This window comes from Mytilus edulis, chromosome 2 (genome assembly GCF_963676685.1).
Source record: "Mytilus edulis chromosome 2, xbMytEdul2.2, whole genome shotgun sequence".
Lineage (NCBI taxonomy): Eukaryota > Metazoa > Mollusca > Bivalvia > Mytilida > Mytilidae > Mytilus > Mytilus edulis.
The window spans coordinates 49123058-49136257 of record NC_092345.1 but is presented as its reverse complement, the minus strand read 5'-3'; the positions used below and the strand labels follow the sequence as shown (position 1 = coordinate 49136257).

General features: G+C 35.4%; 2 protein-coding genes across 2 annotated transcripts; one reads left to right on the top strand and one right to left on the bottom strand.

Annotated features, from left to right (window-relative positions):
- The first annotated feature begins 204 nt into the window (after positions 1-204).
- LOC139510889 (uncharacterized) lies at positions 205-4931 on the top strand. Its single transcript, XM_071297433.1, has 3 exons — positions 205-436; positions 3538-3606; positions 4465-4931. The coding sequence occupies exons 1-3, from the start codon at positions 205-207 to the stop codon at positions 4929-4931; spliced, it is 768 nt and encodes a 255-aa protein (XP_071153534.1).
- Positions 4932-6020: 1089 nt separating this feature from the next.
- Positions 6021-11877, bottom strand: LOC139512352 (uncharacterized). The gene has a single exon (XM_071299925.1). It carries the CDS (start codon positions 11295-11297, stop codon positions 10299-10301), a length of 999 nt encoding a protein of 332 aa, XP_071156026.1. The 5' UTR covers positions 11298-11877; the 3' UTR covers positions 6021-10298.
- Between the last annotated feature and the right edge of the window lie 1323 nt (positions 11878-13200).

Sequence of the window (13200 nt, the reverse complement as noted above, 5' to 3'; positions counted from 1 at the left end):
GGTCCAAAATTTCCAAAAAGTTGTGCCAAATATAAATAAATATTTATCCATACATGTAAAATCATTGCACGAATATTTATATATATAGATTGTATAATCTATCATTGTACACCAAAAGTCTTCAATATGTCTTATTATCCAAAAGAGAGATAAAATTGTAATAAGATAAGAAACATTTCTATACGTCCCATCATATCCCATAACATGTCAACATTTCTGACCTTTGTTATTTTGTTCTTCTTTCTGTGTAAAACTGGAGCAACGAATTCGAAGGACCAACAGAAAAAGAGATTACTGTTGAATGACCCTGATGTCCTTGCAGATCGTCTTGGTCGATTAGAAAGTCTTGTTAACTCATTATCAGATAAACTGCAAAAGGAAGAGACAAAACGTAATGTACTCGAAGGAACAGTTAGTCAGCTAACAAAAACTCAAAGTAAGTAGAGTCATTTGTCGCTACCACAATACCGTCATATTTTCCGTGATTGTGATAATACTGAATTTTTACTCAACATGAGCAAAATGACGGGTGTCACTAGTGTAGCATCAACCCCGTTCACCGTTTTGTCGGGTTTGTGTTGCTCGGTTTTAGTTTTTGATGGAAGGTTTGTGGACTTGTTTGTCTTTTATTCCTCTTTTTATGCCATAATTTAGCGTTGTCAGTTTACCTTTGACTTATGAGTGTTCCTCCCCTTTTCTAAAACCCAGAAAATACAAGATCCTCAATTATAACTTACAAATGAGGGTTTCCTGCTTTTCTGCTGTCATATTCATTTGAATGCTCAGCTTCCCTCATCACTGAATCTTTTTCGCTCTCTGCCAGTGTTTTGATATATTTAGCAGAGGGGCGAAAAACACCGGAGGGACAGACAGTCAAACTCATAGATCGAAAATAAACTGACAACTACATGTCTAAAAAAAAGAAAAAGACAAACAAAGAAATATTAGTACATAACATAGAAAACTATGCAACACGAACCCCACCAAAAACTGGGGGTGATCTCAGGTGCTCCGGAAGGGTAGGCAGATCCTGCTCTACATGTGGCACCTGTCGTGTTACTCATCCTATTACAAACCCGGTAAATAGTCTAATTCGGTAGGTCACATTCGTGAAAATGAAAGGGGATTGCAGTTACGACATAAGGAACATATCCGATATCATCTGTGAAACGGTTATTCCATTAACCAACTCGTGATGGCGTCTGTGAAATTTACGAAGGGATGATTTCAACTTCACCATTTGGAACTCTTGGTTTAATATCTTCCTTGTGAGCAGCAACCCTCTATCAAGGAAAACATGATAGGAAATACAAGTCCGGGAATATCGTATCAGTTGGCAGATATATACTCCGTATGTATCTATCTCCCAATTACTAGTAGATGGTACCAGCCTTCACCAGATATTGCGTCCAGGGCTGTACCATTAATTCCACCGGTTGGCGGGTCAGTAGAGATAGTCAAATCTTACTCATCAGCTCGGCTTCCATCTCAGGTCATCTATGCGATTCTATAACTGGCCAAATGAACGTTTGTGCTTCCTCTAGCTGTCTCACTGCGGTCTACTATGCCTTTCAAACAACTAGTATTCCCATTGCCTGTAGCATCATCCATATTGTATGAGCAGAAAATCCACTACATCATACTTCTACTTGGTACAACTTCTCTGCTCTGTAAAGTTCTCCTTAATACGCTGGTATGCCTCTTTACATTACGTTTCCCAGGTTACTGTTAGCTAGAAACCACATGTTTAATATCTGTATGGTGGTCGTTTTTATTTTTTTTTAACATAAATAAGGCCATCAGTTTTATGATTAGGACCTTTTTACATTTGTCATGTAAGGACCTTTTATAGTTTACTATACTAGTTGTTGAATACCATACGATGACCTATACTATAGTTGCTAACTTCTATGTCATTTGATCTTTTGTACATTTTCTCATTCGCAGTAATACTTTATCTTTTTCTTTAATATTATGAGACAAAAAAAAATACGTTCAAATACTAAATTGCAAAGCAAGTCATAAAACTTGATATTAGATAAATTAACAACTTTTATCGATGATTGAAAATTGGAAAAAAGGAAAGTTCTAAAAACGATATAATGAATAAATAAGTTAATTTCTCTTTGTTGCTACCGACCGTGCGAGGGCTTACCAGCCAGTCAAGTTCTTTAAACACAACCCGTTCTTACTGTAAACACTTTCTGAGCACCTGATTTAACATATTTTATACAAGTATTCCCCATTCCAAATTAAAAGATAAATTGAAAGAGTTGGTATTGCTTTGTTTCATAAAAATCAATGGTCAACGAAGATTAAAGGATCAAGTCATAGGGAGGAATACATTTTACTTTGTTAAGCATTTCTTTGATTCAAATAAAAAAATCTCTGAAACTGACAATATCAAGATGCTTGATTTTTTGATTGACAACATATTTGTAACGTTTGGAGGACGTGTTTTCAACAAATTATCGGCATTCCCATGGGAACAAATTGTGCCCCTCTTCTTGACGTTTTGTTCCTTTATTATTATGAGGCTGACTTCATACTGGAACTTCGTAGGAAGAAAGCCAAGAAGTTAGCAATATCCTTCAACTTTACGTTCCGCTATAAAAATGGTGTTTTCTCACTAAATAATTTAAACTTTGGTCAATATGTTGAACGCATCTATCCCTTCGAACTAGAGATAAAAGATACAACAGATACAATTAAATCTGCCCCATATCTTGACTTACATCTAGAAATTGACACTGAGGGTCGGTTGAAAACAAAACTTTAAGACAAAAGAGATGATATTAGCTTCCCAATTAATTGTGAACTTTCTATTTCTATGTAGCAACATGCCAGCAGCGCCTGCAGACGGAGTATATATCTCACAATTCATACGATATTTCCAGACCTCTATTTCCTATCATGATTTCCTTGATAGAGGGTTGCTGCAAAAAAGGAAGCTAGTAAATCAAGAGTTCCAAATGGCGAAGTTAAGGACGCCATCACGAGTTGGTTGACCGTTAATGAATATCCGTTTCACAGATGTTACGGATATGTTCCTTATGTCGTGACTATAATCCCTTTCCCTTTTCTCGAATGTGACCTACCGAATTAGACTATTTACTGGTTTTGTAATAACATAAGCAACACGACGGGTGCCTCATGTGGAACAGGATCTGCTTACTATTCCGGAGAAACTGAGATCACCCCAAGTGTTTGGTTGGGTTCGTGTTGCTTAGTCTTTGGTTTCCATGTTATTTTTCTGTTGGTCTTTTTTCTCTGTTTTTGCCATGGTGTTGTCAGTATATGTTCGATCTGTGAGTTTGACTGTCCCTCTGGTATCTTTTGCTCAACTTTATAAAGTTTGTGTTGATCAATTTTTTCGATTTGTGGATTTCCCCTTCCCTTTTTTGTATCTTCTCGTCCTTTTTTCTAGATTTACAAACAAATATGATCGTTCAAAATTTTGAATTTAAATAAAACTTAAAGACTAAATCCGACAATCATTATCATTGCAATTTTTATAACTTTATTTTTTAATTTCAGAAACAAGTTCGACTTATATCCGATGGGGTAAACAAATATGTCCAGGAAATGACACGCTTTTATACACAGGTATTCAAAGTATATTTGATGATTAATTGAGATTCATGGTTTGGAAATTTTTATACCATTTTTGCTGCAGTTGAATAAAGACCTCTGACAGGTACAATTTGTAAATAAATACAAAACGTATACAATTAAGTTCCAAGTTCATTTTTTCAACCTCCAGTTTACAATAATAGAACAAACACACAGTAACTCAGGAGTGTATCAGTTAAGTGGACGTGGCCGGGTACTTGTTCATTCCAAAAACATGCATTTAACACTAATTAACAATAATCTGACACATATACAGCGAACTTTTAATCTTAAACTAGGTAGTATTATAAATTTCTCTGAAAAATCAATACATTAAATTATAAAACGTCATGAACACACGAATGAGTGAAAAAAATATTTGTTTAAACAATAAAAAACGATGTTGGATGTGATTTTATTTTGATTTCAAGAAAATATTGCCCTTACCTGAAAACTATAAAGTTGTTTTATAGATTTCTACATGTATCATACTAAGTCTAGATATCGTTATTTTGAAATCGTGGAACCAAAAATAATAATTCTAAATAGTTTAAGCAAACATAGCAATAATGTTTTTTTTACTATTTTATTTATTATGATTGTTTAGTTCACGCATCATTGTAAATATAACGGAATATGATGAGACAAGGTGAGAGGTCTAGCGCTATAAAACCAGGTTTAATCCATCATTTTCTACATTTGAAAATGCCTGTACCAAGTCAGGAATATGACAGTTCTTGTCCATTCGTTTTTGATGTGTTTTGTCGTTTTATTTTGCCATGTGATTATGTACTTTCCGATTGGCTTTTCCTTTGAGTGCAGTATTTTTGTGATTTTACTTTTTATTTTAAGGTTTTATTGGTGGGGGATTTTACGATGAACCAGGAGCAGCAGCGGAAGCCGTTTGTCTACCACCGAACCCAGACTTTACTAAAACAACAGCCTCCCAAGCAGCTGTAGGTCATATGTATGGAACAGAGTTTGAAACCAACTACTTTGGACCAAAATCGTTAAATGAAGACGTTTCTTGTTCCGTTTGTGAAATCCATGAGGGAACGCAGACAATAATGATTCCTGGAAAAAATACGTGTTTTAATGGTTGGCATGTGAAATATAAGGGTAATCTTGGTTCTGGATACTACGGACATAAATCAGCGACTACATTCATCTGTATTGATGAATCTCCAGATTATCTGATGTCAGGAGAAAGTAACACAAATGGGAACGTTCTATTTGAGGTTATTGCCAAGTGTGGTGCGTTACCATGTCCGCCCTATCATGAAGGTTATCCGCTTACCTGTGTTGTTTGTGCAAAATAAATGGGGTTAGCTGTGTGAAAAAAAAATTGTATTATGGTATACCGGGTACTTAGGCTAGTATATATAGTTATCAAAGGTACTAGGCTTATAATTTACACATACGACTCATCAGTGAAGCTTAATTCAAAACCAAACAATTACAAAGTTGAAGAGCATATATGTTTCATAAACTTGTTTTCACGATACTTTTTGCAGTACTGCTAACGTTGTCTTTTGTTTTACTTTGATGCGTTTTATTTTACACTTTTTATTGCTGTTGCAGTTTTGATGTTTAATTGTTTCTCCTTATTTGGTAACTCAGAGGTGTATCAGTACAGTTGTGTATTTTTATTTACAAGAGGTCAGTGGCTGTCTGGAAATAAAATACTTGTACATGCTTCAGGTTCTTCTTTTGTGTCATGGACGTTCGATCTTTGTTGAATTTGTTATTGATAAGTTGTAGCTTAGCTGAATTCAAATACATCAATAATACACACTGTAAGAACTGAAGCTATCTGAAGTAAAAGATATCGGTATATTAAAAAAAATAGCCAAAAGTATCCAAGGACATAATTTCTAAAGTTATAATAAGAACTGAAATATGAAAACAACACATTATCTTAGATGCTCATTTAAAAAATAACAAATTAGAGTTGGCAGGAAATGGCCACAGCATTTATTAACAAATATGATATATGTACTATTATATGAAATGCAATTTTTGATATGATATGAACTAAAATTCAGTGATAGAAATGCATGTTTCTTTGAAAATGTTGTATGATGATCGCCGAATATGTTCGAGGTGGCAGACCATATATGAAAAGGGGCAAGTTCAAGATAAGCTATTAACCCTGGAAATCAGAGGCTAATGCTATCATACGATTTAAATAAGTCTGTAAACTGCAAATATGTTCTTTAAGCGCAGCGAAATCTGCCATAAATCAAACGACTAACTCTGGAAATCAGAAGTTATCGCTATCATTGATTAATTCAAATCTGCAACTATTTCACATGTTAGAACATTGTAGAATGTAATACAATCCATAATTAATCACTTCCAAGTTATCCTTTCAATTTCTGTGTATGTCCACTCTTTTACGGCCAGTATACCTCTATAATCATCTATTTTTCGTTGCTTGACAGTCTCTATATTAGAATCTGAACAGCGTTCAACATGGTATGACGATATAATCTATGTGGACAATACAAATCTGAAATAAACAAACAAAAACCAAACAGCAGTATCTTCCGCAGGAATTGAATTCTAACAAATTAAGGGGAGGGAGGGCGGGTTTGCTCAAAAAAGCGTCTTCTTTTGCCAAATGTCGACGGTAAAAGGAGGATTATGGGTAAATCAATCACTTGGGAAGATCGATAATCCAATTAAAAACCAAATAATAATAATAATTGACGAAGTAGTATAACGGACATGGTGCCTGAGCACAACCGATAACTGATTTAAAATTTAGATTTTAAATCTTATTATCTTAGATGCTCATTTAAAAAATAACAAATTAGAGTTGGCAGGAAATGGCCACAGCATTTATTAACAAATATGATATATGTACTATTATATGAAATGCAATTTTTGATATGATATGAACTAAAATTCAGTGATAGAAATGCATGTTTCTTTGAAAATGTTGTATGATGATCGCCGAATATGTTCGAGGTGGCAGACCATATATGAAAAGGGGCAAGTTCAAGATAAGCTATTAACCCTGGAAATCAGAGGCTAATGCTATCATACGATTTAAATAAGTCTGTAAACTGCAAATATGTTCTTTAAGCGCAGCGAAATCTGCCAAATTGACGGTGCTGCGACAGTTTTAGTCCTCAGATAAAAGTTTCGTAGAACCGTCAACCGCCAATAAAATTGGGGGGAGCTGCGCGTAGCTGTGCCATTTCAAGCAAATTTGAATGAAACAATTTCTAATAAATGACAGAGTAACAAGGAAGAAATTATTTACATTATACATAAAAGAGCATCAGTAACGCTGATGTTTCATCTAAACTAATTACAAAGTTCATAATATGAGCAGATATAATATTTACAACGAGTCAACTATCAAAATTCAAAGTGTATAATAGTCGTCTGGAAAAGTAAAGCCACCCGTCTTACTAGAAATAATTGTTTCTAGTGCTCCCTGGATTATATTCAGAAAAATTTCATTTCCAATCTTAGTTAAATGCACCCCATCTTCTGCTAAGAACTTATGTGTAGCTTTTATGTCAGGATACCGAATGTAACAGCCTCCATGCTTTATCATGTGGACACCAATGGAACTGTTTAACCGACGTCTGCACTTCTCCATACAGTTCCCATTGGTTGAATACCTCCACTGCAATCTTGGTAATACTTGCGACCAAATTAAAGTCGTTTCAGGCAATTTATTTGATAACCATGACATAAATTTAACAAGCTGGAAATGTAAGTAACCTAGTTTGATATTACCTATATCATTTCCCCCAATGTGCACTATAATATAGCTGGGAGGATCTTCAAATCTCAGCATTAATCTAATGCGATTTTTCATCTTGGAGAGAGTTAGTCCACCGGTTCCTTGCCACCAGATATTTACTCCCAACCTATTCAAAGCCAAATTAGCTCCTCCCGGGCGTTGCCTTGATTCCACAAACGCATTCTTAATAATTGACGACCCAACAATCCAAACCCTTATAGGAGAATCTGAAACTAACAGCAATATAAATAAACAATTAAACGGGAGTTCGTATGTAACGCAAATATGCACCTGATTTCCAACGACCTAAACTTTTAATCTTTTCGTCGGATAACCCTTCAATGGCACAGGCTGTAGCCATACCTATTCTGAAAGAGTGAGACGACCAACGAGCGTTATCAATACCTAAAGCATGTAGTGACTTTTTGAGTATTGCAGAAAACTGGTATTTAGTCAATGGTTTACCGTCAAAATGACAAAATAGCGGTCCCTCTACTACAGGTCTGTCTCGCAAATAGCAAGGCAATAAAACCACCGGACAAATACATTTGTCTAATTGCTCCGGAATGTGTATGGTTACGCCCCTACCAAACTGATCGGTCTTAGACGAAACTAAATGAATTTCTAAATATGTTTTGTAAATTTATACATCATTCATGTTTAAAGCATGATTTGAATAACATGTATTACTCATAGTTTGAACTGTCAACTCCCCAACCCTAAAAAGACCATGAAAGGCCAAGGAAAAAACTGCCTTGAATAGCCTTACCTCGTATGCAGAACTGCAAATACAAGATAATATGGACAAAATACGACCCAATAACTCTCTTGAAATAGGCAGTCTAGTATCCATCTGAGGCGACCTTGTACGCTTTACACCATCGATCATTTTCCTTACAATAAATTTTTGTGTATAGTCTTCATAATCATTAAGTTTGTTGTAGAAACTTAGGCCTGATGTGTACGAATTAATTGTTGAATGAGCGAATCCAGATTTATACATATATGCAATAAAAGCAACAATGTCGTGCAGTGGCACAGGCCATACATTAGCAAGACCGATATCTTTCCTGAAACTGTTAAAAAAATTTAAAGCCCTGGTGTACAATTTTGCTGTACTAGGAGCTACCGAATTGTTTATTAAAAAATCTACTTCAGTTCCGAAATGACCATGTGAAACTCCACAGGAATGTCTGATGGAGTTTGATCTGCTTCCGGGGCCAATGTACGGAAACGGATCACCTGAAAACGAGACAGAGAATCTGCAATTGCATTACTTTCGCCTGGAATATGCAACGCTCGTACCTGAATATTTTTTCTCATTAATAACAAAACTAGAGGACGAATTAACTTCATTACGTACTTCGATTTTGATGTTCGCTTGTTAATTATCAAAACTAGTGCTTGGTTATCTATTCTTAATAAAATTTTCTTGTTGCAAAATTGAGGGGACCAAATTAACATGGCCAATAATATAGGCACCAGCTCTAAAAAAGATATATCGGACATGAACTCTTTATCCCTCCACTCGACAGGCCATCGAAACTGAGTCCATTGCTTGTCAAAATAAGCCCCACAACCAAGAGCAGCATTTCCAGAACTATCAGTAAACAACTCAAGCGTATCACTTGATAACCAGAGACTTTCCGAAATGAAGCATTCGCCATTAAAATTTTCTAAAAACTCTAACCAGACTAAAGCATCAGATCTCAGCTCTTGATTAATTTTTACATAATAATACGACTTCCCGTGTTGGAGGTTTGAAATAACATCGTAAAACCTTCTAGTAAAAGCCCTTGATGACGGAATTGCACGTGAGCAAAATGCCATTAGCCCAATGATTGACTCTAGTTCCTTCAATTTTATCTTTTTTCGACCAACCATGTATAGAATACCAGACCTTAACTTTATGACCTTGTTTTCCGGAATTCTTACCAACATAAGTAAAGTATCAATTTCAAGACCAAGAAATGTCAAGGTTGTTGTAGGACCAACTGTTTTGTTGTCTGCCAATGGCACGCATAAATCCTTACAAACTTTCATAAAAGTGTCCATTAACAACTCACAATTATTATTTGACTCATGTCCAGCAAATATAAAATCATCCAAATAATGATCCAAAGTGTCCAGACCGGACTTTGACTGAACAACACAGTGTAAAAAGGTCGAAAATCGTTCAAAAAGCTGGCATGAACTACTTAATCCTAAGGGTAGACATTTATTTATGTAAAACTTATCCTGAAATTTGATACCCATAAGATCAAAATCTGCAGGATTTATGATTAAAAGCCTAAATGCTTGGCGAATATCGATTTTACCGATTTTCGCACGCTCTCCGAGAGCTGCAATCATATTTAAAACATTTTCAAATGATGAGTACTTCACACTACAGTAATCTTCGGGTATAAAATCATTAATACTACCTCCACTTGGATAAGACAAATGAGATATGAGACGCCAACCTTTATCTGGTTTCTGAACAAGTCCAATTGGAGAAATTCGCAGTGTCGATATAGGTTTTTTAGAAAATGGACCCAAAATTCTACCCAGTTTGACCTCGTCGTGCAACTTTGCTAATGTTTCGAACTTGTGTATTTCTGCAGAAACCAAATTTTTTGCGGTAGTAGAAATACGTGGACCTTCATATTGTATCCTAAATCCAAAAGTAAACCCCTCAAGCAGGAGCTGAGCATCCACCCTATTTGCATAATCACCTAGATACGTGTTTAATTCAAGTATGTTTATTGGAGTCCACCCTTTATCCCATAGGTGGCGCAATAGTTTGGACTCTGAAAGTAATACAATCTTAATTCTATACAAAATTAACAATATGAACAATGTCATAAATTCTTACACATCTCTTTAACATAGAACCATAAAAAAAAAAATTGTGCCACAACTTTAATTACATTTTGCTAAAGAATCACTTCATATAGTGACCAGAATACGATTTCGTATTGTTGGGATACTGCACTGGGTTGCCACCACGTGCTTGAAATCTCGGTCTAAATTGAGGCCTAGGTTGCTGAAATCTTGCATTTCCACCTACCCTATTAGGAAAAACGTTTTGTCTTGGGCACTGTATAAGTGGGTGCTGATCAGAACATCTTAAACAAGAATGATTATAAGGACATGATTGATTCACGCAATTGCCCTGGTAATTGAATGCGTAACATTTAAAGCGCCCCGTGCTTACTGGCGCATTACTATTAGAAGACGGAGGATACATATAAAGCAGCCATAGCTCAGGGTCAACCACAGCCCAAGACCCTGCTGGATCCTGTGACATTCTGAGGCGGAATTGTTCGTCATACGATTTCCACCCTCGTGCGCACCGCTTAGCACCTAACCGAATACTATGCATGTACTTCAGTAATTCTTGAAATACATGCGGGTGAGCTGTACAATAAATTCTTATATACACTAAATATGCGTCTGTCCAGGTAGCGATGGAGTCAATTTTTTGTTGTTGCTGCCGTGGTTGTAGCAAAATTTCTCCCTGCGAAATAACTACTTTTTGTTTATCCCCTGCAGAGGCTTGTGAATTTACTAACAGTAAGGCCAGGTCAATATACTCTCCAGCAATAATTTTTTGCCTCAAGCTAACAGTGACATTTCTAGCAAGGTCATCACTGGCCGTAATGCAAGGAATTGGGTTTTGAAATACTGGACAATTACCTGAATGTGTAATGGGTTCAGTAGCGGTTGTTGAGACCGTAATGGGTTCAGTAGCGGTTGTTGGGACCGGAGCCATAGTCATCACTTCTGTATCTAGTGTATTGGTTGCCACTGGACTCCCTGTTGATCTGATTTCATGGACATCTCCAACTTTTCGACGCGAGACACTTCTCTTAGCGGCCGGAGCCACGCTATCTCCTCTTCCCTTGGGCACCACTCTTTTTCTTTTAGAAGCTCTAAGCATTTTAAACTGAAAAAGACACAATATGTTAACTTATGTAAATATTTGATTATATGACAGATAATATATGATATAAGACAATGTAAAAGAAAGACAATTGCCCGATTCTGCTGTGGCCGATCGATGATAAAAAAAAAATAGATTTGCATCCACCTCAAACAAATAATATTGGAATTCTGCTATCTCAAATATTTGATGTGTTCACTGTATCTATCCAATATAATGTTTAAAAATTAAACTTCTGCTAGATATAAACTTATTCAAAAAGTCAAAATTATCAAAACCATGCCATGCCGTCTGCTGCATGAAAATTTTTGTTTCGCCCTGGCGCTTCGACAATTGTATCAATCGAGTCAAATTAAACGATAATCAATTCCATGAACAAAATTGTTTGAAATACTTTAAAAATAAATAACGTTTTTAACAACTTATGTATCAGATTTGTGCAGATTTTCTTCTTGCTCAAAAAAGCGTCTTCTTTTGCCAAATGTCGACGGTAAAAGGAGGATTATGGGTAAATCAATCACTTGGGAAGATCGATAACCCAATTAAAAACCAAATAATAATAATAATTGACGAAGTAGTATAACGGACATGGTGCCTGAGCACAACCGATAACTGATTTAAAATTTAGATTTTAAATCTTATTACATAAATAAACATGATAAATTACATGCGTCCGAAGCTATTTTCTGCATTTACCTCCATCAGGAACGCCAAGAGCCAAATATATAAAAGCCAAGGATTTAGAAGAACCGAAACACTTAAAGAGCTATATGACAAAAAAAAAACCTAATAAAATAGCCGACTTTGTCTGAGAGAGTGAAAACTTTAGTTTCTTTATCGTTTCAAAATTTATCAACAGGCAACTTTACAGGGGATTGTTATAAATCATGTCAGAACCGAAGTACTAACTACTGGGCTGATGATACCCTCAGGGACGGAGATTCCCCCATCAGAGGTGTAATATATTTATCTTTAAAAAAAACTTTTTTCCTTATTAGCATACATTAAATAGTGTGGTTTTCCAATTTTGTCAGATTATAATAAATACGGTGTTGAGAAGGATTTTGGTCGTACAAAGCGGGATAACTCCGACCTTAACAGGAATAGAAATAAACTCATCATAGAAACCAGGATTACATTTTGTACTTACGCCAGACGCGCGTTTCGTCTACAAAAGACTCATCAGAGACGTTCGAATCTAAAAAAGTTAAAAGGGCCAAATAAAGTACGAAGTTGAAAAGCATCGAGTACCAAAATTCCTAAAAGTTTTGCCAAATGTAAGGTGAATTCATTTTATTTTCAAACATATCTGTAAAACAATTATAACTGCATATCTAGTATTGTCACTATTTTTTTCTATTTTTTTGGACAAAAGACAACGTCCTCAAAGATTGAAACAAATATTATGTAGTTCGGCAATTAGAGTAGAAAAAAAATTATATTGTGTTTACGAAATGACTCGAGAAAATGAAATAAATCCAAATGAAAAATACACTAAAATCTAAAGTTATAAAAACACAGGTTAAATGAAGTGGATGTCAAAATCTTAGAACCAAGTTTGTGCAACAATACTTTAATTTGGCATCACATTATATGAACTATGTAAAATAATTGGACAGCACACATATATCTACAAATCGAGACAGAAAAAAAATTCATTTCAGTTATTCTTGATCTAAACACAAAATGAAAGAATATTTCATATTGATTGCCTTTTTTCTCTCGAGGTTACTTGACCGCCATGTTTTCGTTTTGATTTCTCGTTGAAAACGTTCGATCCCGCTAAATAAACTCATCATAGATACCACGATTAAATTTTACATTTACGCCAGACGTGCGTTAAATTTCGTCTACTAAAGACTCATCAGTGACGCTCGAATCTAAATATGTTTAAAAGGCC

Coding starts and splice junctions, on each gene's coding strand:
- LOC139510889 (XM_071297433.1), top strand. CDS start 205: ATGTCAACATTTCTGACCTTTGTTATTTTGTTCTTCTTTCTGTGTAAA. Junction 437..3,537: donor TCAGCTAACAAAAACTCAAA/GTAAGTAGAGTC, acceptor TTTTAATTTCAG/AAACAAGTTCGACTTATATC. Junction 3,607..4,464: donor TGACACGCTTTTATACACAG/GTATTCAAAGTA, acceptor TTTTATTTTAAG/GTTTTATTGGTGGGGGATTT.
- LOC139512352 (XM_071299925.1), bottom strand. CDS start 11,297: ATGCTTAGAGCTTCTAAAAGAAAAAGAGTGGTGCCCAAGGGAAGAGGA.